Raw genomic sequence first — 25,618 nt, forward strand, 5'->3', positions numbered from 1 at the left:
ATGACACGAATCTGCTCTGTAGTGGGGACGACCTGGACCAACTACTGGATATTGTGGGTATTGAAATGGAAAAATTACAGAGTTGGTTTGACACAAATAAACTTACATTGAATTTAAGTAAAACAAGGTATATTATATTTGGAAACCGTCCGACAAACACAGACAAAATTCTTACAATAAATAATATAGAAATAGAAAGAGTGAATGAAGTAAAATTTCTTGGAGTGCTAATAGATAAAAAATTAAGTTGGAAACCACATATAATGTATATCAAATCAAAGATCTCAAAATCACTGGCAGTATTGTATAAAGTAAAAGATCTTATAAACCAAACATCATTATATTCCTTGTACTGCTCCTTCATACTCCCATACATTATGTACTGTGTGGAGGTGCGGGGCAACACATACAAAACAAACACAGATCCAATCTACATTCTACAAAAAAAAGCTATACGACTTGTAAATAATGTTGATTACAGAGAACCATCTAACCCTCTTTTTGTAAAACTGAATGCACTGAAATACAATGATCTAGTCGATTTTAAAACCATCCAACTCCTGTACAAAATAAAAAATAATCAATTACCAAACAGTATCCAGAGGTTGTTTGAGTGGAGGGAAAGTACCTATGATTTAAGAGGAACACTTATGTTTAAAAGAGATTTGGTGAGAACAACTTTAAAGTTGCATTGTATAACAGTTAAAGGTGTGGAAATATGGAACGCCAGCAGTGACGAACTAAAGAATTGTAGTTCTTTACCTCAGTTTAAAAAAATGTATAAAGGCAAAATACTGATGGGATACCGTAGCATGCTGTGAGGTGTTTAAACTGCTTTTGTATTTATCTAAAGGAGGTGTATGTATGTATAAGTGTGTGTATGTATAATATATATATGTATGTATGTATGTATGTATGTATGTGTATATATATATATATATATATATATATATATATATATATATATATATATATATATATATATATATATATATATATATGTGTGTATATCTTTAACATATCTGAAAATGGACAAATCTTGACGGAATCAAGCAAACGTGGTTACAAGGGGTAGAGCTAGATAAGCCTAGGCTTCCTTCTACTCCCTTTTGAACAAATAAGATTTTTATGATAAAGTGAAAATTTGTAACGCAATGTTTTTTTTTTTCTTTTCTTTCTTCTCTATTGTACTATGGAGTTATAATTTTCAGTATTGTTACTTTCTTTCTTGTATTTCTTTAAATGTTCGAAATAAACAGACCTAACAACACTCATGTTGGTTTTTAAGGCAGTGCCGTCTGAGGGATCGAAGGTCTCAGTCATTCAGTCTTGGTTTCCGGCTGTGGCGCTTACGTGCAGTGATTTCACCAGATTCTGTGAACCTTTTGATGATATTATTGACCGTAGATGTTGAAATCCCTAAATTCCTTGCAATTTTGCTTTGAGAAATGTTGTTCTTAAACTGTTCAACTATTTTCTCACGCAGTTGTGGACAAAGGGGTGAACCTCGCCCCATCCTTGCTTGTGAATGACACAATTTCCCAACTTCAACCGAACTCGGTTGTATATGGCAAAGCAATAACAATGCATGTAAACCAATGGCAGCTGTATAAACACACACAAAGAGGTGTAGATACAGCAGTTCCTTTTTTCTGCCACACAATTGCTTCTCGAAAGTTTTCATGTAAAAAAAGAGAATAGTGTGTACAGTATTTTCTGCACTATAAGGCTCACCATTGAATTTTTCATTTTAGTAACTTTTTCATATATAGGGCGCACCGGATTAAATGGTGCATAGAATAGAAGCTACTGCATCAAACTGGGGTTGACTCGGGTTGCGTTGGACATCCACTAGATGGAGCTGTGCTAAAGGGAATGTCAACCCAGTCAATGAGGTAAAACAAAAAGTCCAACTCCCATTCCGTATGAAATTAATACGGTTTGGCTTCTTACTTGGTCCAGCAACCCCATTCATTTTTGATGGTCATAAACTTTGTTTAGTTTAAAAGAAAAAAAACAAGTGTGTGCGTTGATGCGTGATGCATTGATTAGCTTGTTAGCTTTAGCGCCAGGTTTGTGCATGCGCAGATAAACTTGCTGCAGTGAGTGGGTGTGGTCACTGTCTATTGCGCATGTGTGGTTCACTGTGATTGCCTCTCGACAGGCTTACCTGTATGTCAATCAAGCGATGGGATGGATTCTAGCCTATCGGAAAAATATTTTTTTTTTAATATCATGCGATCGACCAGTAGTAGCTTACTTTGGTGACGCCGCTGACCAAGGTTGCTGTAATGCTGAAAGCGATGCTTCTGAAACGTACTGACACATTTTGTAAGAGCGCTGTGTACAACCAGTATGGATCAACAAATTCCTCATTTGATCCATACATAAGGCGCTCTGCATTATAAGGCGCATTGTGGTTTTTTGAGTAAATTATAAGCCTTTAAGTGCGCCCAATAGTGCGGAAAATACGGTACATGCCCATAGCTCAATAGATCTAGTTTTCTAATACAACATTCAAATACTAAGAAGGATTCAATCTAAACCACATTAATATCCCAGATCATTATTAAAAGAAGAGGGCAATGTTGAACAGATTTCTATGGCAGTTTTTCTTGTGTCATTTCAATGTTTTCAATCAATCGATCCATTGATCCAGCCATCCATCCATCTTCTACCGCTTAGCTGGGGTCGGGTCGCAGAGGTAGCAGCTTTAGGAGGGACGCCCAGGCTTCCCTCTCCCCAGCCACTTCGTCCAGCTCATCCCGGGGGATCCCAAGGCGTTCCCAGGCCAGCCGAGAGCGTCTTGGGTCGTCCCCGTGGTCTCCTGCCGGTGGGACATGCCCGGAACACGTTCCTGGGAGGCATCCAGGATGCATCCTAATGAGATGTCGGAGCCACCTCATCTGATTCCTATCAACGTGGAGGATCAGTGGCTCTACACCGAGTCTCTCACGGAGGACCGAGCTTCTCATCCTATCTCTAAGGGAGCGCACCGACCCCCTGCGGGGGAAACTCATTTTGGCCGCTTGTATTCGGGATCTTGTTATTTCGGTCACGACCCGTAGTTCATGACCATAGGTGATGGTAGGAGTGTAGATCAGTGCTTCTCAATTCATTTCTGTGATGCCTGCCTAGGGAGAAGAAAACATCTGGCGCCCCCCCATGCTTGTACCCTTATTAACATTAAAGAAAACAAAAACCAAATAAAAAAGAAAGATCAACTTACAATAAAGAATAACTTTATTAATAACATTGTTTTTTTAGTCTGTAACAGAACAGATTCAATGTGCATCACTTTGCCTGAAATTAAAAAATAAATTATAGTTATTTGAACTATAAACATTCTTGACCAACTGCCATTTTATGCTGAAAAATATACAATAAAATAATAATAAACATACATAATATTAAATTAAATAACAGCATTAAATAATATTCAATTCAAAGTAATCAGCAACATTAACTCAGGAGCACAATATATAAAACATGTTTTATAACCTACAAAACAAAAATGAATAAAACAATTTGTGCTTGAAATGAGGCAGCATGACGGAGACCATATCCACGGCTGCAGGTAGTATCAGCTCTTCTGCGATGGTGTGGGGTTTTTTGCACTGAGCAATTTGGTACACTGCTTTATATGATGTTTACAGTGCTTGTTGATTGACTGAAGTAGCATTCACAAAGTGGGATGATTGTTGACAATATTCAGCCCGTTTTCGCTGAAAAATCTCAAGCATCTTAGCGTGATTGGGGTGCAATAACTTTAAGTGCCGCCTTAATTTATTTGGCTTCATACTGTCCGCTGCCAACATTGTAAGGCACAGCAACACTGGTCTTTCCTCGTCTCCCATCGTAGTTACACTGAAACCGAGCGCTACATACGCTTCGTCATATTTCCTTGACTTACCGTATTTTCCGGACTATAAGTCGCTCCGGAGTATAAGTCGCACCAGCCATAAAATGCCCCAAAAAGTGAAAAAAACATATATAAGTCGCTCCGGAGTATAAGTCGCATTTTGGGGGGCAATTTATTCGACAAAATCCCACACCAAAAACAGTCATGAACGAGCAACAACAGGCTAAACAATAGCAACAACAGGCTAAACGATAGGTATGCTAACGTGACAAATACAAACAAAGAGCTGAGAACGGGCCTGACGTAACATATAGAGTGATTAAGGACAACTGTTACATGAATAACATGTTTATAAAACCATCGGTGTCACTCCAATTCATTAAATAGCAACAACAGGCTAAACGATAGGTATGCTAACGTGACAAACACAAACAAAGAGCTGAGAACGGGCCAAATAATAATAAATAATAATAATAAATATAAGAGGAGCAAAAATAGAGCAAGTGTACATACAGCAGACAGTGGACTTGGATATGGTGCTTTAAAGTGTTAATTGCTTTATTTGATGTTTTCTCTATTTTTTATGTTTTGAATATGTTCAAGATAAAGATATAAAAGCATGTGAAGTGATCAACTATACTAAAAATAACATGGGAAGTGGTCAACTATACTTGTAAGTAAGTGATGTCTTAATGCTCAAGTAAAAATTTGTGAAATAAAACATATATAAGTCGCTCCTGAGTATAGGTCGCCCCCCCACCCAAACTATGAAAAAAAGCGCGACTTATAGTCCGGAAATTACGGTAGCTTTCGTGTGACTCTCAATTCTCTCTCTCCGCCATTCTTTTCAAACCTGTTAAATATTTTTCCATGGTGTCCCACTGCACTTTTTATCGCCTGCTTTGTGCTGTGTGTGGGTATGTTCCGTGCGCTCTACACTGTAGAGTGAATATTCCTTGCGCATACTCTTAGTGATACTGCCACTCCCACCTACTGCAGTGGATGTCTAATTATACTTTAATCTAGTACAGCCAAAAGAAAAGCATGTTCCCTGGTGTCACACGCGCCCCCCTTGATAACGCACCGTAACCCCCTAGGGGGACGCGCCCCACTATTTGAGAAGGACTGGTGTAGATCTTCACCACAAAAGACTGGCACAGAGTCCTCATCACAGCAGACACTACACCAGATCTGGGCAAATTACAGTCCCTGTCCGGCCCGCATGAGGCCAATCGTAAATTATATTTGATTACTACTTAATTTAAGAAAAAATAATAATAATTGTGTCGTGCGCGCAATACAACTGTTTTGCTTTTATTTTGAAAGGCGTCGCACTTCCGTGTAGCGTACGTGTATGTGAGCTGTGCGTGAAGGTGAACAGTGCGAAGTAATGCTGCCCGAGAAATGTGTGCTGACCCTCAGAAAAGAAAAGTTGACAAGGAGCGCCGTGTTTTCAACAAGACATGGACTGCCAAGTATTTCTTTACAGAAATGAAAGGTAAAGCCGTGTGCCTGATTTGTGGTACACAGGTCGCTGTGTTTAAAGAATATAAATTGAGTCGCCACTACACGACCAAACATGAGAAAAAATACATCTGTCTGATAAACAGGGCGCATCAGAGGCTGATGCATTGCTAGCAAAACTGCAAGCCCAACAAGGACTTTTTATCAAACTTCACACTCAGAGATGCAGCGGTTTTGTCATTTGAGGAAAAGTTAAAGAAGTTAAGAATAAATTGTACTGATTAATGATTGTTTTTTTATTTGACCTATACACCACAATTTCACATAGCTTAATATAAATATAAACAGAATAATTGTATTCTTCTAATTACAAGTACCAACTATTTAAAATAAATAATTTAGTGCATTTTACAATGGAAGAAAATTGAGCAGGTTTAAGTTAACGTAGGTGTGGCCCTCTGACATAACTCAGGTTTTTCATGTGGCCCCTTGTAAAAATTAATTGCCCACCCCTGCACTACACTGATCCGCCTGTCGATCTCACTCTCCATCCTCCCCTTGCTCATGAACAAGACAACCAAGATAGTTGAACTCCTCTACTTGGGGCAGGATCTCATCCCCGACCTGGAGAGGGCATTTCAGCCTTTTCCGACTGAGGACCAGGGTCTCAGATTTGGGGTGCTGTCTTTCAGCTCGACCGCTTCACACTCGGCTTCGAACCGCTCCAGTGAGAGCAGGAGATCTCAATTCAATAAAGCAATTCTTTTGGCAAGGCTTGACTGTATTGTGGCAATACAAATAACCATCACAGGACTTTTCATTCAATGCTTTTATTTTTCAGACATTACATGAGCCTGCTACAATTTCACATGCTCAACCAGTGGCTGCAACATGGTGAATGGCAAATTGTGCTCCGCTATAAAAACACACGCGCGCACTTTAAGGTTGCACACACGGTCAGCCATCGATGCTCATACGTCGGTTGTTGTTGAGGTTTTTCCAGGCGGAGAAGACGTGTACTGAAGTGAATGAACGGCAGCTTTATGTCTCTCCTCTGCCTGGTGGCATGTTAGCTCGCACCTTCTTGCCATTACTGCCATACTGTATTACTTTATAGCATACCACGCACATAAACACCTAGCAGGATATGTTAAATGACACCAACACCTACGAAATCCTCAAAAAAGCCCCAACAGAAGAAAATTAAAATAAACTCAAGGCACTATTAAAACCACTACTAATTGACAACAAAATAGACAAGCAAACATACAACCATCTCATACCCACAGCAAACATCACACCACGCATATACGGCACGCCAAAAATCCACAAACCAGGAACACCACTACGCCCAATAGTTGACAGTATCGGTTCAGTCACATACAATTGGTCAAAGGCCATCGCAGAAATAATAAAACCCATACTTGGACAAACGGAAGAACACTGCAAGAACTCAAAAGAACTAGCAAAAGAACTCAAAGACATTAAGGTGGGCAAGGAGGAAACATTCATATCACATAACGTCATATCACTATTTACCAAAACACCTGTACAAGCAACATTAAAAATCGTACAAGACCAACTGCAGACTGACAGGACCCTTAAAAAGCGCACCAACCTCACCACTCAGGACATAATACAATTACTACTGTTTATTGCCACATCCACATACTTCACGTTCAGGAATCAAATATACAGACAAAAAGAAGGCTCTCTGTCGGCCATCATGTGCGGCTTTTTTATGGAAGACTTGGAAGAAAAAGCTATTACAACAGCACCCGAAGCGCTCTGACCCACAATGTGGAAAAGATACGTAGACGACATCATAGAAAAAATAAAAAACGGCCATGTGCAGCAGCTCACAGATCACCTTAACACAATAGACACCACTGGAAGCATACAATTCACCCACGAAGAAGAAGTAGACAATACCATCGCGTTTTTAGATATCAAAATACAGCACACAGACAGCGGAGACATAAAAATTAAAATTCACAAAAAACCCACCCACACCGATCAATATTTATTATGGACATCAGAACACCCCACAGCACACAAAATGTCAGTCATTAGAACACTACACGAACGTGCAACAATAATCACAGACCCAGAAGACAGAGCAACGGAAGAAAGGCACATTCAACAAGCACTAAAAACATGTCAATTTCTACAATGGGCAATAAACAAATGGGCAGCACAAATAAAGAAAAAAGAAACAGAACCAAACAAAAAGTAGAAAACCACCAATAAGACGGAAAACAGAGGAATGGTAACACTACCGTACATCAGAGGAATCACAGAAAAAATACAGAGAGCAATGCGAAAATATCATATCAACACACCCGTCAAACCACATAGAAAACTGAAACAGTTGTTAGTACACCCCAAGGACAAAACAGAACAAGACAACAAGTGCAATTCAATATACGAAATACCCTGTCAAATATGCAATAAAATATACATCGGTGAAACGGGAAGAAGCTTCAGCACAAGAACACTAAAAGAAATGCGAGAAGGAGACAGACAAAATACAAGATACTTCTCCTTTGTTGCTCTTGTGAGCAACAAAGAAGAAGGCACTGCAAGAGACCCATAAATCAGCCATAACAGATCACTGCAAAAGGAAGAACTATATCATGAACTCGAACAAAGCCAGAGTCATCCGCACCGAAGAAAATGGACAACACCGCTGGATTATGAAGGCAAGAGAAATCAGAAAAAATGGACAGTACACCATGAACTGAGATGAGGGAGCATACATACTCTCACACACCAGCATTTTGGAGCGGCGAGAGGACAGCAGGGGGCGTGACCCACCTGTCAAATCTAATAGGAGGGTCACGCCCTCGTAGTAACAACAGCTGAATAAGACGTGTCACACACACCACTCTCTGACGAAGGCGGAAGTTGCTGCCGAAACTGTCGGAAATGTTTGCTAAGGTAAGACCCGCAACCCTTGTCTGAACAAAGGACTACTAAATGAAGACATAAGGAACACAATTCATCTATCTAAACACCTCGCAGTTTCACCTTTTTTCCCACGTTTCTCTGAGCCACGCCATCTCCATTTAATTTTGACAGCTTTGTCGACAGAAGTGGTGTCGGTGTAAATGATTGCATAAACTTGCTGAAGGAATATAATTTATAGTTTAATTTATAGTTTGTTTGTTCTCCTTTCTAATTTGTCGTTATTGTTGATGACCGGATGTTACGTGGCAGAGATTGCGTAGCGAGCGCGGGACAAGAAAGTAGGAAGTCGAGACGCGCAGGAGAGGAACGAGAGAGGAGCGAGAGTACCAAGCGAGACAGGAAGAGTGGAGATTACACGATCGACGAAGAAAGTTAATTTTTGGTTACAACTAGTCAAGGGAGCACACGGTAAACATAATTCACTGTTTAAAGCAGGGGTGTCGAACTCTTTTTTTTTCGCGGGCCGCATTGTAGTCATAGCTTCTTTCAGAGGGCCATTATGACTGTCAACCCAAATAAATGTATGAGCACCTTTTATTGTATACAGTAAAAGCTACAAAACAAACTGACAAATAACTCGTTTTCAAATCAGACGAGTAAAAACTGGTCAAATATTTAAAAAAAAGATATTAAAAGTGAAGACAATTTGCAATTCTAGTAATGACACACGAATTTGATGCACAATTTGTCTTTGCGAGCCACATAAAATGATGTGGTGGGCCGTGTCTGGCCCTCGGCCCTTGAGTTTGACACCTGTGGTTTAAAGACCCTCCGTGAGTCATCACCTTATCGTGGTGGAGGGGTTTGCGTGCCCCTATGATCCTAGGAGCCATGTTGTCTGGGGCTTCATGCCCCTGGTAGGGTCACCCATGGCATACGGGTCCTAGGTGAGAGGCCAGACAAAGCACGATGAATAAATGGATTGCGTTTTCCCTCTCCCGGACGCGGTCAACAGGGCCCCCCTCTGGAGCCAGGCCTGGAGGCGGGGCTCGAAGGCGAGCGTCTGGTGGCCGGGCCTTCACCCATGGGGCCTGGCCGGGCACAGCCCGAAAAGGAAACGTGGGTCCCCGTTCCCATGGGCTCACCACCTGTGGGAGGGGCCAAAGGGGTCGGGTGCAATGTAAGCTGGGCGGCGGCCAAAGGCAGGGACCTTGGCGGTCTGATCCCCGGCTGCAGAAGCTGGCTCTTGGGACATGGAATGTCACCTCTCTGGCTGGAAAGGAGCCCGAGCTGGTGTGCGAGGCAAAAAAGCTCCGACTAAACATAGTCGGACTTGCCTCCACGCACAGTTTGGGTTCCGGTACAAGCCCTCTCGAGAGGGGCTGGACCCTCTTCCACTCTGGAGTTCCCCACAGTGGGAGGCGTCGAGCTGGTGTGGTATACTTATTGCCCCCGGCTGGGCACATGCACATTGGGGTTCACCCCGGTGAACGAGAGGGTAGCCTCCCTCCGCCTTCGGGTGGGGGGACAGGTCCTGACTGTTGTTTGTGTCTATGCACCAAACGGCAGTACCCACCCTTCTTGGAGTCCCTGGAGGAAGTGCTGGAGAGCGCTCCTAGTGGGGACTCCATCGTTCTACTGGGTGACTTCAATGCTCACGTGGGCAATGACAGTGAGACCTGGAAGGGCGTGATTGGGAGGAACGCCCCCCCACCCGATCTGAACCCGAGCGGTGTTCTATTGTTGGACTTCTGTGCTTGACACGGATTTTCTATAATGAACACCATGTTCAAACATAAGGGTGTCCATGTGTGCACTTGGCACCACGACACCCTGGGCCGCAGTTCGATGATCGACTTTGTAGTTGTGTCATCGGATTTGCGACCGCATGTTTTGGACACTCGGGCGAAGAGAGGGGCGGAGCGGTCAACTGATCACCATCTGGTGGTGGGTTGGCTCCGATGATGGGGGAAGATGCCGGTCCGACCTGGCAGACCCAAAAGCTCTGTGAGGGTCTGCTGGGAACGTCTGGCAGAATCCCCTGTCAGGAAGAACATCAACTCCCACCTCCGGCAGAGCTTTTCCCACGTCCCGAGGGAGGCGGGGGACATTGAGTCCGAGTGGCCCATGTTCCGCGCCTCTTGAGGCGGCCGACCAGAGCTGTGGCCGTAAGGTTGTTGGTGCCTGTTGTGGCGGCAATCCCCAAACCCGCTGGTGGACACCGGCGGTAACGGATGCCGTCAAGCTGAAGAAGGAGTCCTATCGGGCCGTTTTGGCCTGCGGGACTCCGGAGGCAGCTGACAGGTACCGGATGGCCAAGCGGAACGCGGCTTCGGCGGTTGCTGAGGCAAAAACCCGGGCGTGGGAGGAGTTTGGCGAGGCCATGGAGAATGACTTCCGGACGGCTTTGAGGAAATTCTGGTCCACCATCTGGCGTCTCAGGAGGGGGAAACAGTGCAACGTCAACTCTGTTTACAGTGGGGATGGCGTGCTGCTGACCTCGACTCGGGGCGTCGTGAGTCAGTGGGGAGAATACTTCGAAGACCTCCTCAATTCCACCTACACGCCTTGTATTGTGGAAGCAGGGCCTGGGGACTCTGAGGTGGACTCTCCAATCTCTGGGGTCGAAGTCACTGAGGTAGTTAAAAAACTCCTCGGTGGCAAGGCCCCGGGGGTGGATGAGATCCGCCCGGAGTTCTTAGGGCTCTGGATGTTGTGGGGCTGTCATGGCTGACACGCCTCTACAACATGGCGTGGACATCGGGGACAGTACCTCTGGATTGGCAGACTGGGGTGGTGGTTCCCCTCTTTAAGAAGGTGGGTATGTTCCAATTACAGGGGAATTACACTCCTCAGCCTCCCTGATAAGGTCTATTCAGGGGTGCTGGAGAGGAGGGTCCGTCGGGAGATCGAACCTCGGATTCAGGAGGAGCAGTGTGGCTTTCGTTCTGGCCGTGGAACAGTGGACCAGCTCTACACCCTCAGCAGGATCCTCGAGGGTGCATGGGAGTTCGCCCAACCAGTCTACATGTGTTTTGTGGACTTGGAGAAGGCGTTCGACCGTGTCCCTCGGGAGGTTCTGTGGAGGGTGCTTCGGGAGTACGGGGTGCCGAGTCAACTGATAAGGGCAGTTCGGTCTCTGTATCACTGATGCCAGAGTTTGGTCCGCATTTCCAGCAGTAAGTCGGATTCGTTCCCAGTGAGGGTTGGACTCAGCCAAGGCTGCCCTTTGTCACTGATTCTGTTCATAATTTTTATGGACAGAATTTCTAGGCGCAGCCGAGGCGTTGAGGGGGTCCGGTTTGGGGACCTTAGCATTGTGTCTCTGCTTTTTGCAGACAACGTGGTGCTGGTGGCTTCTTCAGGCCGTGATCTCCAGCTCTCACTGGAGCGGTTTGCAGCCGAGTGTGAAGCGGTCGGGATGAGGGTCAGCACCTCCAAATCCGAGTCCATGGTCCTCGATCGGAAAAGGGTGGAACGCCCTCTCCGGATCGGGGATGAGATCCTGCCCCAAGTGGAGGAGTTTAAGTATCTTGGGGTCTTGTTCACGAGTGAGGAGATCGGTGCAGCGTCGGCAGTAATGCGGACTCCTTACCGGTCCGTCGTGGTAAAGAGAGAGCTGAGCCAAAAGGCAAAGCTCTCGATTTACCGGTCGATTTACGCTCCTACCCTCACCTATGGTCACGAGCTATGATAAGAACAAGATCCCGGATACAAGCGGCCGAAATGAGTTGTTTTCTCCGCAGGATGTCCGGGCTCTCCCTTAGAGATAGGGTGAGAAGCTCGGTCATCTGGGAGAAACTCGGAGTAGAGTCGCAACTCCTCCACGTTGAGAGGAGCCAGATGAGGTGGCTCGGGCATCTCATCAGGATGCCTCCTGGACGCCTCCCTGGGGAGGTGTTCCGGGCATGTCCCACCGGTAGGAGACCCCGGGGACGACCCAGGACGCGCTGGAGAGACTATGTCTCTCAGCTGGCCTGGGAACGCCTTGGGATCCCCCGGGATGAGCTGGATGAAGTGGCTGGGGAGAGGGAAGTCTGGGAGTCCCTCCTGAAGCTGCTGCCTCGCGACCCGACCCCGGATAAGCGGAAGAAGATGGATGGATGGATGGATGGATGGATGGATGGATGGATGGATGGATGGATGGATGGATGGATGGATGGATGGATGGATGGATGGATGGATGGATGGATGGATGGATGGATGGATGGATGGATGGATGGATGGATGGATGGATGGATGGATGGATGGATGGTTTAAAGATTTACTTTTGTGTTGTTGACCAAAGTTGTTGATTGTAGCAGTGTCAATGTGTGCTTGTAACATGTTTGTGAAGTCACATGGTGTTGTATATGTGAAAGTTGCGTAATATTAATTTGTTTTATTTCATTTCTCATATTTTGTTCACATTTATAAGAATAAATATTTATAAACATCAGTACGAGGTGTGGATCTTTTGACCGGGAGTAGCTACAGTCAGAGCCTACGTTCATAAATAGCGCATTCATCTCAGAAAGCTAAGTTTTCTTTTATCCGCCTGAGCTAGCTGTACCACGCTGGTCTTTTTCATGGGAAAAGAAAACTAAAATACTGTCGAATCACGAGGAGGTGCGCAAATGTAGCAAAGCGTTACCCCATACCCTCAACATTATGTGACGGCAATGTTAATAAACAATGACGAGACACCGAAGAAACCGCTGTAAATGAACTGTTTGCTTCAATGTCCATTTTGAGTTCGTAACCACATATAACGTGCCCCCGCCTTCATTTTTCTCATTAACGAAAATATGTCATAGCGACGGAGAACATTAATCCATGAAAGCTGAGAAGAGAATGATAACATACAGTGGGGAGAACAAGTATTTGATACACTGCTGATTTTTCAGGTTTTCCCACTTGCAAAGCATATAGAAGTCTGTAATTTCTATCATAGGTACTGTTCAACTGTGAGTGATGGAATCTAAAACAAAAATCTAGAAAATCCCAGTAGATCTTCAAATAATTGATTTGCATTCTATTGCATAACATAATTATTTGATCATCTATAAACCAGTAAGAACTTCGTCTCTCACAGACCTATTAGTTCTTCTTTAAGAAGCCCGCCTCTTCTCCACTCATTAACTGCACCTGTTTGAACTCATGACCTGTATAAAAGACACCTGTCCACACACTCAATCAATCAGACTCCAGCCTCTCCACAATGCCCAAAACCAGAGAGCTGTGTAAGGAGATCAGGGATAAAATTGTAGACCTGCACAAGGCTGGGATGGGCTCCAGGACAATAGGCAAGCAGCTTGGTGAGAAGGCAACAACTGTTGGTGCAATTATTAGAAAATGGGAGACATTCAAGACAACGGTCAATCTCCCTCGGTCTGGGGCGCCATGCTAGATCTCACCTTGTGGGGCATCAATGATCATGAGGAAGGTGAGGAATGAGCCCAGAACTACACGGCAGGACCTGGTCAATGACCTGAATAGAGCTGGGACCACAATCTCAAAGAAAATCATCAGTAACACTACGCCGTCAAGGATTAAAATCCTGTAGTGCACGCAAGGTGCCCTTGTTCAAGCCAACGCATGCCAAGGCCCGTCTGAAGTTTTCAAATGACCATCTGGATGATCCAGAGTAGGAATGGTAGAAGGTCATGTGGTCTGATGAGACAGAAATAGAACTTTTTGGTTTAAACTCCATTCGTCATGTTTGGAGGAAGAAGAATGATGAGTACAACCCCAAGAACACCATCCCAACTGTGAAGCATGGCGATGGAAACATCATTCTTTGGGATGCTTGTCTGCAAAGGGAACAGGACGACTGCACCGTATTCAGGGAAGGATGAATGGGGCCATGTATCGTGAGATCTTGGCCAACAATCTCCTTCCCTCAGTAAGAGCATTGAAGATGGGTCGCGGCTGGGTCTTTTAGCATGACAACAACCCAAAACACACAGCCAGGGCAACTTAGGAGTGGCTCCGTAGGAAACATCTCAAGGTCCTGGAGTGGTCTAGCCAGTCTCCAGACCTGAATCCAATAGAGCAGTGGTCCCCAACCGTTTTTGCGCCACGGACCGATTACGTGTCAGAAATATTTTCGCGGACTGAATTTATATAAATAGATAATACATTTATATAAATAAATAATACATTTATAATAAATATATATCCATCCATCCAGTTTCTGAACTGCTTAGTCCCCACGGGGGTCGCGGGTGTGCTGGAGCCTATCCCTAATAAATATATAAATACGATGAAATAAAATGATTCAACTGGCATAAAAACACGTATAAACCACATTTTTTTAAATTATTTATTTATTTGTTTATTATTCATTTATTATTTATTAAATTGTATTAATAAAACTCACCATTACATTGAATTAGTGGGAGCACTGAGTTTGTCTCTCAGAAACGAGCCGGTCCCATCTAGGCGTAATCGGAGACAATGACACCCGAAGTGGTTAAGGTTTGTCTTTTAATGCAGGATGCTTGGTCTCCATGTGCCGAAGCAGTTTTGAAGGCTTCATTAGCTCATTAGCTAGCCTGTCGCCACATATTATACAGAGTGGGCTTAGCGCGTCAGAGTCAGCTGTGGCGATAAATCCATATTTTAAGTAGGACTCCAGAAATTTTCTTTTAAATGCAGCTTTCCTTTTCTTAGAAGTCATAGCCTCATCTTCCGTCTCCTCATTGGGCTTTTTTCCCTTTCCGAAGAAGCTTTCCAAACATCTCTGTTTCCTGCTCATTTTTGCTTGCTTCGCGGGCTCAACTGAGGTGACATGTCACGTGACCGAGACGAGCGTCCTGACCTTAACCGACGGATGTAACTGGGAGAGAATCGCCAATTTTTTTATATATTTCAAAATAAATTCTTACTTTTTGCTAGCTTTGCGGGCTCGACTGGGGAAACATGTCACGTGACCGGGACGAGCGTCTTGACCTGAATTAATTGATCATCGATAAAATCTTTTTGTTTTGCTGTGCAGCTTGGCGGCCCAGTACCAAGTGACCCACGGACCGGTACCGGGCCGTGGCCCGGTGGTTGGGGACCTCTGCAATAGAGAATCTTTGGAGGTAGCTTAAAGTCAAGTCAAGTCAAGTTTATTTGTATAGCCCTAAATCACAAACAGTCTCAAAGGGCTTCACATAGCCAAAAATTGACAATTATTCTCAAAGCATCCCCTGATCTTAAGCTCCCAAAAGGGCAAGGAAAAACCAGGGGAAAATGAGAAACCTTGAGAAGGGACCACAGATGGAAGGATCCCCCTTTCAGGATCACCAGGTTGTAATGGATGCAGAGAGGGCAGAAGTAATATATATTATGAAAATCAATGAAAAAATGGATGTCGGAGGTGCCCTCGATTGTCCTGGCAGTGTCTTCAAGGAGGTTGAGCTGCAGTTTCTTCATCTTGAATTGGTCCCCGAGAATCCAGCTAGCCGCTATCAGCTTTTGCGCCACCTAAACCCCTCCCCAGCCAGGGAGGGGGTGGGCAGAGAGAACAAAACAAACTTCGGCCGAATCGGCCACTACAAGTTAGTTAAAGCCCATCTCATAGAAATGTGTCTTTAAACGTGTCTTAAATGTTTCTACTGAGGTAGTAGTTCTAATATCCATTGGTAGGGCATTCTAAAGCCCTGGAGCCCGAATAGAGAATGCTCTAGAACCTGCAGACATTTTCTTGGCCCTCGGTGTAACTAAAAGACTAGTTTATGCGCAACTACTTTTTCAAGAAGTTTTGCTATGAATGGGAGGTTTGAAACTGGCCTATAATTACTGAGACAGTCCGGGTCAAGATTTGCTTTCTTAAGTAGCGGTTTAATAATAGCGGTTTTAAAGGCTGTTGGCACTATCCCAGAGGAAACAGACAGATTATATTTAAGACGGCCGATCCAAAAATTGGAAATAATTCTTTAAGTAGTTTGGCTGGAAGCGGGTCGAGTAAACAAGTTGTTTGTTTGGCCGCACTAACCAATTTTGTAAGCATTTCAAGGGACACGCTTTTAAAATTTGAGAGGGTTATTGCATGATCCCCGGCGCTAGTAACCGGCGAAACGATTGGAATGGTATTCTTGATCTCGACCCTAATGGACTCAATCTTTTGAGAAAAAATTTCATAAACTCGTCAGCTGAGTGGAAGGTGCTATCGGGGGTCGGCTGGCGCAGAGTTAGCTTTGCCACTGTATCAAATAGGTATTTAGGATTGTTTTTATTGAGATTAATGACTTGCGAAAAATAAAGAGTTTTTGCTAAGATAAGCGCATCTTTATATTTCAGGAGCCTGTCCTTCCATGCCTGATGGAAAACCTCAAGTTTGGTTAAACGCCATCTGCGCTCATGCTTTCTACATAATTGTTTTAAGCGTACGTGTTTCATCTGTGAACCACGGAGTTGGCCATCTACGGCGAGTTTTCAGACGTAGTGGCGCCACAGAGTCGATGGCTTTTAATAATGTCGCATTAAATTCATTTGTAAGATTATCAATAAAGCCGCTGTATGCAGGAAACATGGCGGTTGCCGGCGACAGTAACTCAGATAGCGCAGTTGCAGTCATGGAGTTAAAATTACGGCTGCTATAATTCTGACTGCTCTCTTGTCTTTGACAAGGAACTAAAATTTCAAATTTTATTAAGAAATGATCAGACAAAACAGTAGTGTATGGCAGTACTGCTATATTTGAGGTTGCTAGTCCCCGGGATAATACCAGATCTAAGGTATTTCCATTCTTATGCGTTGCTGCCTGTATGGCTTGCGTAAAACCAAACGTATCGATTAAAGTCTGAAATGCCGAAGTCGGTGGTTCTGACGGTGAATTCATGTGGATGTTGAAATCACCCATGATAACTATATTATCTGCATTTGTCACTAGATCAGCCACAAATTCTGAAAATTCATCCAGGAAGCCAGAGTAAGCCCCGGGTGGGCGGTAAATAACAGCAAGATAGAATGACGGTAAAGCAGTGGATCGCACAACGAGAACTTCAAATGTTTTAAATACGTGAATTGAGCGAGGCCTAAATCTAAGCTCAGAATTTGAGATGAGGGCGACACCCCCACCCTTTTTTCGAGGACACGCCACATGCGAGCTCACAAAATTTGGAGGCGAGGCCTCGTTAAGTGGCAGCAGTTCATTAGGTTTTAACCAGGTCTCGCAAAGACCAAAAACGTTTAGATTATGTTCCGTGATAAGGTCATTAACGAGAACTGCTTGCGTATGAAGCGATCTAATATTCATAAAACCGAGTTTAAGTGTCATCGGTCAATCAGGGTGCGTATCTATCGAAGGATTTTTAAGCGGGATGCGAGAAAAATTGTGTTCTCTAGGCCTAACATCACCTCTCAAATGTTTATTAGCGCGGTGGGATGAAACGACCATGGGAATTTGATGGTGAATATTTGTTACACATGTGAAGTTATCTAAAACAGGCACCGTTTCATCAGCAAGACCGGTCGGGACGGAGTGATTGGATCTGTCTACTACCCCAGTATAAAGTGTGTCTATGTGTACTGTAGCACTATTCAAACTGTCGCGCTCTAGTCTACACGAGGAGCTATGTGTATGCTGAAAGTCTAGTTAACTTTAACAGGCTCCAAACCCATCCTCACAGGTGGTCCAATCACCTGTGCCCTGGCCTGCTCTAAAGTGACCTGTCATGAATGGCTCAAACAGTAATCTATATTCCTTGAAAGAGTGAAGGCGCCTTCACGGTTAGGGTGAAGGCCGTCCTCCCTCAGCAGGTCAGGGCGGCCCCAGAAGGAGGACCAGTTATCTATAAAATACAATCCCTGCTTTTGACAGAACCCAGCCATCCATCGATTAAGGGAGACTAATCTACTAACCCTCTCATCGATGCCTCTCCCAGGCAGGGGGCCAGAGTCAAATACTCGATGCCGACTCATCTTTTTGGCAAGATCACAAGTCCTCGCTATGTTTTTCTTTGTGATCTCTGATTGTCTCATCCTAACATCATTGGAGCCGACGTGTATCACTATGTCCGAGTAGCTAGTGTTGGTGGAACCACGCTGTTGACTAGGCCTATTGCGAGTCAGCTCCCTAAGATTAGCTTCTATGTCGGGTGCTCTGCCCCCAGGAATACACATTACCGTGGCTAGATTTTTAAGCGTAATGTTTCAGGTAATGGAGTCACTTATGATCAAAGTGTGAGGGCCAGTAGACCGAGATGACTTTGGAAGGCTATGCGTCTTACCTGGCTCATCGCGATTAGCAAGCCGCTTGGGGCTAATGCTAACCGGGCTAGCGGGCTGACTACAACTACTGTTATCGCACTATTCTGCTCTAACTGGCGGACACGTCCCTCTCGCAGAGACAACCTCTCTAAGAGAAGGGTGCAGTTGGTGCACAAAGCCGCACAAACCTCTTGGTCCGCTGCCATACTTTGTCCGTGTGGCCCAGCGACAGCCCCGAAACCTGAAGGCTCTGGAGGAAATCTGTATGGAGGAGTGAGCCAAAATCCCTGCTGCAGTGTGTGCAAACCTGGTCAAGCACGACAGGACACTGATCTCTCTAATTGCAAATAATTGGTTTCTGCACCAAATAAGTTCTGTTTTTCTGATATATCAAATACTTATTTCATGCAATAAAATGGAAATAAATTATTTAAAAATCATACTATGTGATTTTCAGAATTTTTGTTTTAGATTCCATCACTCACAGTTGAAGAGTACCTATGATAGAAATTACAGACTTCTACATGCTTTGCAAGTGGGAAAACCTGAAAAATCAGCAGTGTATCAAATACTTGTTCTCCCCACTGTAGGCAGCCCCAAGCCAAGCGCTGTAACACCAAGACAGCACTTAGCTTCCAACACAACCACAATCCAGTCACCAGATTGACTGGCAGATGTGTACACATTTTGGACAAGGAGTGCTCCTCCTCTTGTATGCTTGAAGCAATGTGAACTCACTCCATCCGCATAACAACAAGTGAGCACGCACATGACAAACTGCCTGTCGTGATATGATGTGTATTGGCGGATTACACACAAGACAGGCTGGGGTCGATTACAGGGACTGGAAAACCCACTTCCATCCTTGCTCAGTCTGTCCTTTTCTAAAAAATTCTCGTCCTCCGCCCGCGGTCCACAAAATGAGCGTTTGTCCAGGACCAACGTATGCATCGTCTCAGGGACGGAATGCCATGCATTCGGTCCCGCCAATACACCACCAAAGATGTGTGCCGACACTTACCTGAGGGTGAGCATTGTGCAGCCAGTGAATAAAGCCAGTTTCTGACTACATTCTTTGTCGCAGCAGCAGTTGATGTCACAGAGATCCTCGTGCTCATCACAGGAACACACATTGCCAACTGGAACATAGAAACATTGTATAAACATGCGGCACACGCCGAAATGAGTGCACTGTGTAAAAAATAAAAAATAAACGTCATTTGATTTGTACTGTGTACGGCAATGTGACATTTTTCACGCAACAATTAAGCCCATTACTATGAAAAAACGCAAATTTACATAGAAAGGAAATGTACTTTTCACGCACAAAAATATGAAACGCTGGTAATTTTGGAAGCAACAAAATCACAAATTGTATGCTTTCTTCGTCTATCCACTTTCCCCTTTTCTACGTGACGAAAATACTCACAGGTGTTTATTTGATATAAGCTTTAGACCAGTGTGTAATTCTAAATCAGAGGTCTTAGTTACCGTCAATCGTGGGAGTCAGTAGTCCACCGGAGACAGCCTGGAGGACCTCAATATTAAATAGTTGTTGATTCGGTACTTCGATAACTTTATAACTTGAGTTTGAAGTGAAAGAGTCGAAGTCAGTGGTCTGAGGCAAAGCAAACGCTGAACTATCCAGAGACTCGTCGTGTGACAAATTCCGGTTAGTAATTGCTGCCAAATTCACGTCGTAACCCGTGAAGTTCTCCTTTGAGGCTACCACTGCAGATAATAAACCTATGTACACGCAGCAGAAGGCAAACCAAATCGTAGCAACCGCGACCTCCATGATTTGTTTAGTCGTCGTTAAGGACAATCTCCCCAAATACTTCCGCTGTTGTCGTCGTCCTTTTCCGCATGGTCTTTATCATAGACATAAGTAAACACTAGATATCCGGTGCGAGCTTTACGCCTACGTAAAGTGACATCTCATACGGCCGCCATCTTGGAACAGAGCTGCCGGTGTTATGCTCGATTTGGTACCCCCGTGAGATTTTGTTCCACCTGCCACGGGAGCGCGCACGCCTTGTTTGGAAAGCGAAAAACCGATGCCGTACGGCGTCGTACGGTGTCAGCACTATGTTGTTTTCAATAAAAACATGAAGAACTCACGTTTGCGTCAGTCAATTTTAATTTTTAGAAAGGATTAGTCTCATTTGATGTCTTTAAGTTCATCCGAGTTCTGCCGTTGAAGCGGGGTGCATTCAAAGACCAGTCGTACAGACGGAAGACTCATTCGCTTCACCAAAAAGCAACGATATAATTACGTGAGCTTTTTGCATAAACCTCGATGCAAAGAAACTCCTCTTTTTGGGTACCATTACATGTTACAAGGAATATATATTACAAAGGAGACTTTATACGTAATTGTGATCATCATTCATCCACCCATTTTATTACTCAGGTATTTTCAAAGCAAATTAATATTGTTGCATTTATTAATTTGCTTTAAATAGACAGCGCAATATAAATAAAAGCTGACACTATAGCAATGTCAAACGTGTTCATTTAAGAAAAAGCCACGCACGTTTTGTGATCAAATCTTTCATAACGAGAATGATTTGAGTGAATTGATTTGAATGAATAATTGAGAAGATATTTCAGTTCTGAAGGCTCCTTTTGTCCCAAGCAAAATGACAGGTGGTGGGGAGGGGGGATAAAAAATATAACAGGAACTCTATAAAAAATGTCAACCCGTGAGAATTTGTGCCCCCCTCTCATTTTGAGAACGGTGAGTGCTGCACTCCAACTGTGTTTTTTTTTTTTTTTTTCTCCGTCTTCCTGGGGGTTTGTTCAGGTAGTGTGGTAAATTTGAACAGATTCCCTCGATTTTAGGCCAAATTACAAGGGGGGGAACACATCCTCACGGCGGCCCCGTGAGAATATGTCTCCCCCTCATTTGGAGAAAGGTGAGACCTACACTGACTTTTTTTTCTGTCTTTCTGGGGGTCTGTTCAGGTGATGTGGCAGACTTGAACAGGTTGCCTCATTTCTAGCCCAAGTTACAGGGGGGGGGGGGGGGGAACACATCCTCACGGGTGCCCCTTGAGAATATGTCCCCCCCCCCCCCCATTCCCCCATTTAAAACGGTGTATATGTAAATAAATTATTTGTGCACTGATAACTTTACAATATTGGATACTAAATAAATAAATAAATAAATAAATAAATAAATAAATAGATAATTTTGTTTTTCTTCTTTTGGTCAAACAATATTGTCTTGAATTCAAATTTGCCACCGAATTGCCACAACACTTCTATTAGAGACTGGTAAGTAATATGCACCCAAGAGATGTTATTGCCACCCGAAGAATGGTCCTGACTGTGCTATCAATGCTATATACATCTCAGTTAAGTTTTACACAGGGAAGTACAATAGCAATCCTTCTGTCTTTGTTTTCACGGATGATTTATCTAACTTGTGCTTTTTTGTGGGGAAGCTCCACACGACAAAGACAACAGATGGGTAATTATGTCAGGTTTTGTTAACTAATGCATGTGATGATTAAGAAATATATTGAATTACACATTCATTGTAAATTATTGTCTGTTGTTCTATGTTTTCAACAGTGCACATTTTGATGTTTATAACTTCCTAACGTGTAATGTATGTGCTGCATTGTATAATCTTGCTTTTTTCTTTTTTTTTTACCAGATTCAGTGTGACGAGTGTTGCAGGTGGTTCCATCTTGTATGTGTCGGGGAGCCTCCAACCGAAGGCAGGCTCTTTTTTGTGTACAAAATGTACAGAGATTAAATGTTAAATATTTGAGGGTTGCTTGAAGAACATTTTGCTTTTTTTTATTTCTTATAAAGTTTAAAGTTATTATTTTTTATGTATGTTATATGATTAAGAAACAAAGTTGTTTGACCAAAATAAGTACAACGAAATTGATAAAGTGCAGTAATAAAGGTATCACTGCACAAATCATTTATTTATTTTTTCTTCTCCGTTATTATTAAGTTCGAACTGCACAATGCATTCAATAATTTCTTCACTATGAAGTACTCAGTCATACAACAGTTAAAAGGAACATTTGTAACCCTCTCCTAAAATATGTATTGGTTTAGCTTTCAAACATATAAATCGAAGTGCACCTCATTAATTAAACACACACATATACACCGTTTTGAATGGGGGAAACATTTCCTCACGGGGCCGCCGTGAGGATGTGTTCCCCCCCCCCTCCCCCTGTAATTTGGCCTAGGAATGAGGGAACCTGTTCAAATTTGCCACACTACCTGAACAGATCCCCAGGAAGACAGAAAAAAAAAAAAAAAACAGTTGGAGTGCAGCACTCACCGTTCTCAAAATGGGAGGGGGGCACACGTTCTCACGGGTTGACATTTTTTATAGAGTTCCTGTTACATTTTTTATCCCCCCCCCCCTCCCCACTTTGCTTGGGACAAAAGGAGCCTTCAGAACTGAAATGTCTTCTCAATTCAAATCAATTCATTCAAATCATTCTCGTTATGAAATATTTGATCACAAAACGTGCGTGGCTTTTTCTTAAATGAACACGTTTGACATTGCTATAGTGTCAGCTTTTAATTATATTGCGCTGTCTATTTAAAGCAAATTAATAAATGCAACAATATTAATTTGCTTTGAAAATACCTGAGTAATAAAATGGATAGATGAATGATGATCACAATTAAGTATAAAGTCTCCTTTGTAATATATACTCCTTGTAACATGTAATGGTACCCAAAAAGAGGAGTTTCTTTGCATCGAGGTTTATGCAAAGAGCTCACGTAATTATATCGTTGCTTTTTGGTGATTCGAGTGTTCCGTCTGTACGCCTGGTCTTTGAATGCACCCCGCTTCAACGGCAGAACGCAGATGAAGTTAAAAACATCAAATAAGAATAATCCTTTCTAAAAATTAAAATTGACTGACGCAAACGTGAGTTCTTCATGTTTTTATTGAAAACAACATAGTGCTGACACCGTACGACGCCGTACGGCATCGGTTTTTCGCTTTCCAAACAAGGCGTGCGCGCTCCCGTGGCAGGTGGAACAAAATCTCACGGGGGAACCAAATCGAGTACAACACCTGTTCGTCAATGGAGTACGGCCCGCTCTCGGTTCTCGACCACAATCCGTTCCAGAAGGCGGTTCGAGAAGTGATTTGTTCGAATTCTGAATCATTTTTCACATAACAAATAATGGGAAAAAATGTAATCCGTTCCAAGACAAAATAAGCCTTTTTCAAGCTTTTTCTTCTTTTCCAGATCGTCAAAGAGATGTCTCGCTTTGCCACAAATGCAGTCCTCGCTAACACTATCCCCCGCTAACTGTTGCTCGTTTATGAAAATTAGCAGCAGTTTCTCCACTTCTTCCAATACCTGTTAAAGGGAAATGTGCTTTCGGCAGTTTGCAAACATATTTTTAAGGTTGTGTTAAACTTGTAATCATATTAATATAATATTTAGTATTGGAGTGCTCGTGTGGATTGGTGGGTGGCGAAGAATGTGCAGGCAAACTGCATGAACTTGTTTTCTTCGAAGTGTTGTGGAATAGGCCCAGACAGGGAGTACCGGACGAGAACACCTCAAGGTCGGTGAGAAACGAGAACAACAGCACGTCTATGTGGTCGGGCTTCGCAGGGAAAACCCAACCGCCAGATTTCAGCGACACCCAGACGGGGAGGAGATGGCCATCGACCAATCATCTCACAATGTTTTGCATGCTTTAATATTCATATTGTGTTTCTTTAAAACTGGGCAACCCGGAAGAATGTGTCGTCTTTTGGTGGTCACAAAAACGCACGAGTTTTAGTGTGAGGGACCCGGACCCAGGCCTGTATTAGTGCGCTTTGTCAGGAATAAACAATTGGTAAATTTGGTCTGATTGATCTACTGGTCTTCTCTTTGACAGAACGAACTCGCAAAATTGTTAGGTGCGCCAGTGTGTGGATTAGGACATAGCAATTTATGTGTTAAGTGTTGATTGCAATTTGAAGTCAGATCAATAGCTAAAATCCGTAACCTAACAATTTCTTGGTGACCGCGAACGTGATGTCAAGAGAAGGGTAATTGACAACTTGTGGTCTTTAGCCAAGACACCGGACAGTGTCAGGGACACTGTCTCCCGGTCGGCGAACCGTTTGGAATAAGCGCACAACGTTGAGCTGGTACGACGTCTCCTCAACCCTGAGCTCATCACCGATAAGGTATGCAGAATACCTGTTACTATAAGTCGAAATGCTGCAAATTGAAAGAGGAAATTTAAGAGGAGACTGTCGTTCAGATCAAAAGTCAAAGTCAAAGTCAGCTTTATTGTCAATTTCTCCACATGCCAAAGACACACAAAGAAACCGAAATTTCGTTCCCCCTTATCCCACGGTGACAAGACATGGCTCACAACAGACAAACAAGTAAACAAGTATAACAAAAGCGTGCTGAATAAATAATGAATAAATAACACAACAATAAATAAATAAATAAGAGGAGCAGAAAAAAAAGGAGCAAGTGCGCGTACAGCAGACATTCCCGAAAATAGCGCAACAGTGCCGCACGCTACGCAGAAGGGGGTAGCGAGTTCAGGGCCCTAACAGCATACGGTGAATAAGTTTGGAACTTACGTGTGTAACGCGTACTACGGATAGGTCAGGGACCTAGTGCTTCGTCGTGGCGGACAAGGGTGCGGTGACGATCGTATTCAAATAGCTGGGGTTTTTTAGAGATCCCCGAGGGGAAGTGAGGCCTCCTCAAAAAATATCCGGTGGTAACAGTTCCTCCTGTGAGAGATCAGACCGCTAAAATATCCAAAATGAACCAAATTGGGGGGAGAGTGTGTGTGCGCGCAGAGGATCCTCATGAGTGGGTGTGTATATGAGTGGGTGTGAGTGAGATGTGTGTTCTATGGAAGAAATCAGTAATGGAGAATGTTTAGGAGGCTTTTGAGCGACAATAGCGAAATTGAGAAGTGGACAATGGTGTGTGTTGGGAATGATATACTTTTTATCATTGGAATCTATGTATCTACTTTTGTGTGCAAGATTCTCCGCAGTATGTGACCATCAGGCCTTGTGAAAATGACTTGGGGGCATATGGCCGGCTAATGACTGGAGTCATTAGCCGCGCTATACAATAAGCCCCACAGTTAGCTAGACATGATCAGATCATGAGATTGTCATGGGATAGCTGAAGCAGACACACAGACTATGTTTTTGTTAAGCTAATGGTCATG

General features: G+C 43.6%; 1 protein-coding gene across 2 annotated transcripts in view; it reads right to left on the reverse strand.

Annotated features, from left to right (window-relative positions):
* Positions 1-20,370, reverse strand: part of tctn1 (tectonic family member 1) — a 253,262-nt gene extending 232,892 nt beyond the window's left edge. For both annotated transcript variants that reach the window (XM_068651907.1, XM_068651906.1), the window contains exons 1-2: positions 19,907-20,370; positions 19,437-19,554 (exon numbers count right to left, since the gene is read on the reverse strand). In XM_068651907.1, the coding sequence (XP_068508008.1) occupies positions 19,437-19,554; positions 19,907-20,213 (425 nt within the window). In that variant the 5' untranslated portion in view covers positions 20,214-20,370. The remainder of the gene's footprint in view (positions 1-19,436; positions 19,555-19,906) is intronic.
* Positions 20,371-25,618: the final 5,248 nt, after the last annotated feature.

This window comes from Syngnathus scovelli, chromosome 1 (genome assembly GCF_024217435.2).
Source record: "Syngnathus scovelli strain Florida chromosome 1, RoL_Ssco_1.2, whole genome shotgun sequence".
Taxonomy (NCBI): domain Eukaryota; kingdom Metazoa; phylum Chordata; class Actinopteri; order Syngnathiformes; family Syngnathidae; genus Syngnathus; species Syngnathus scovelli.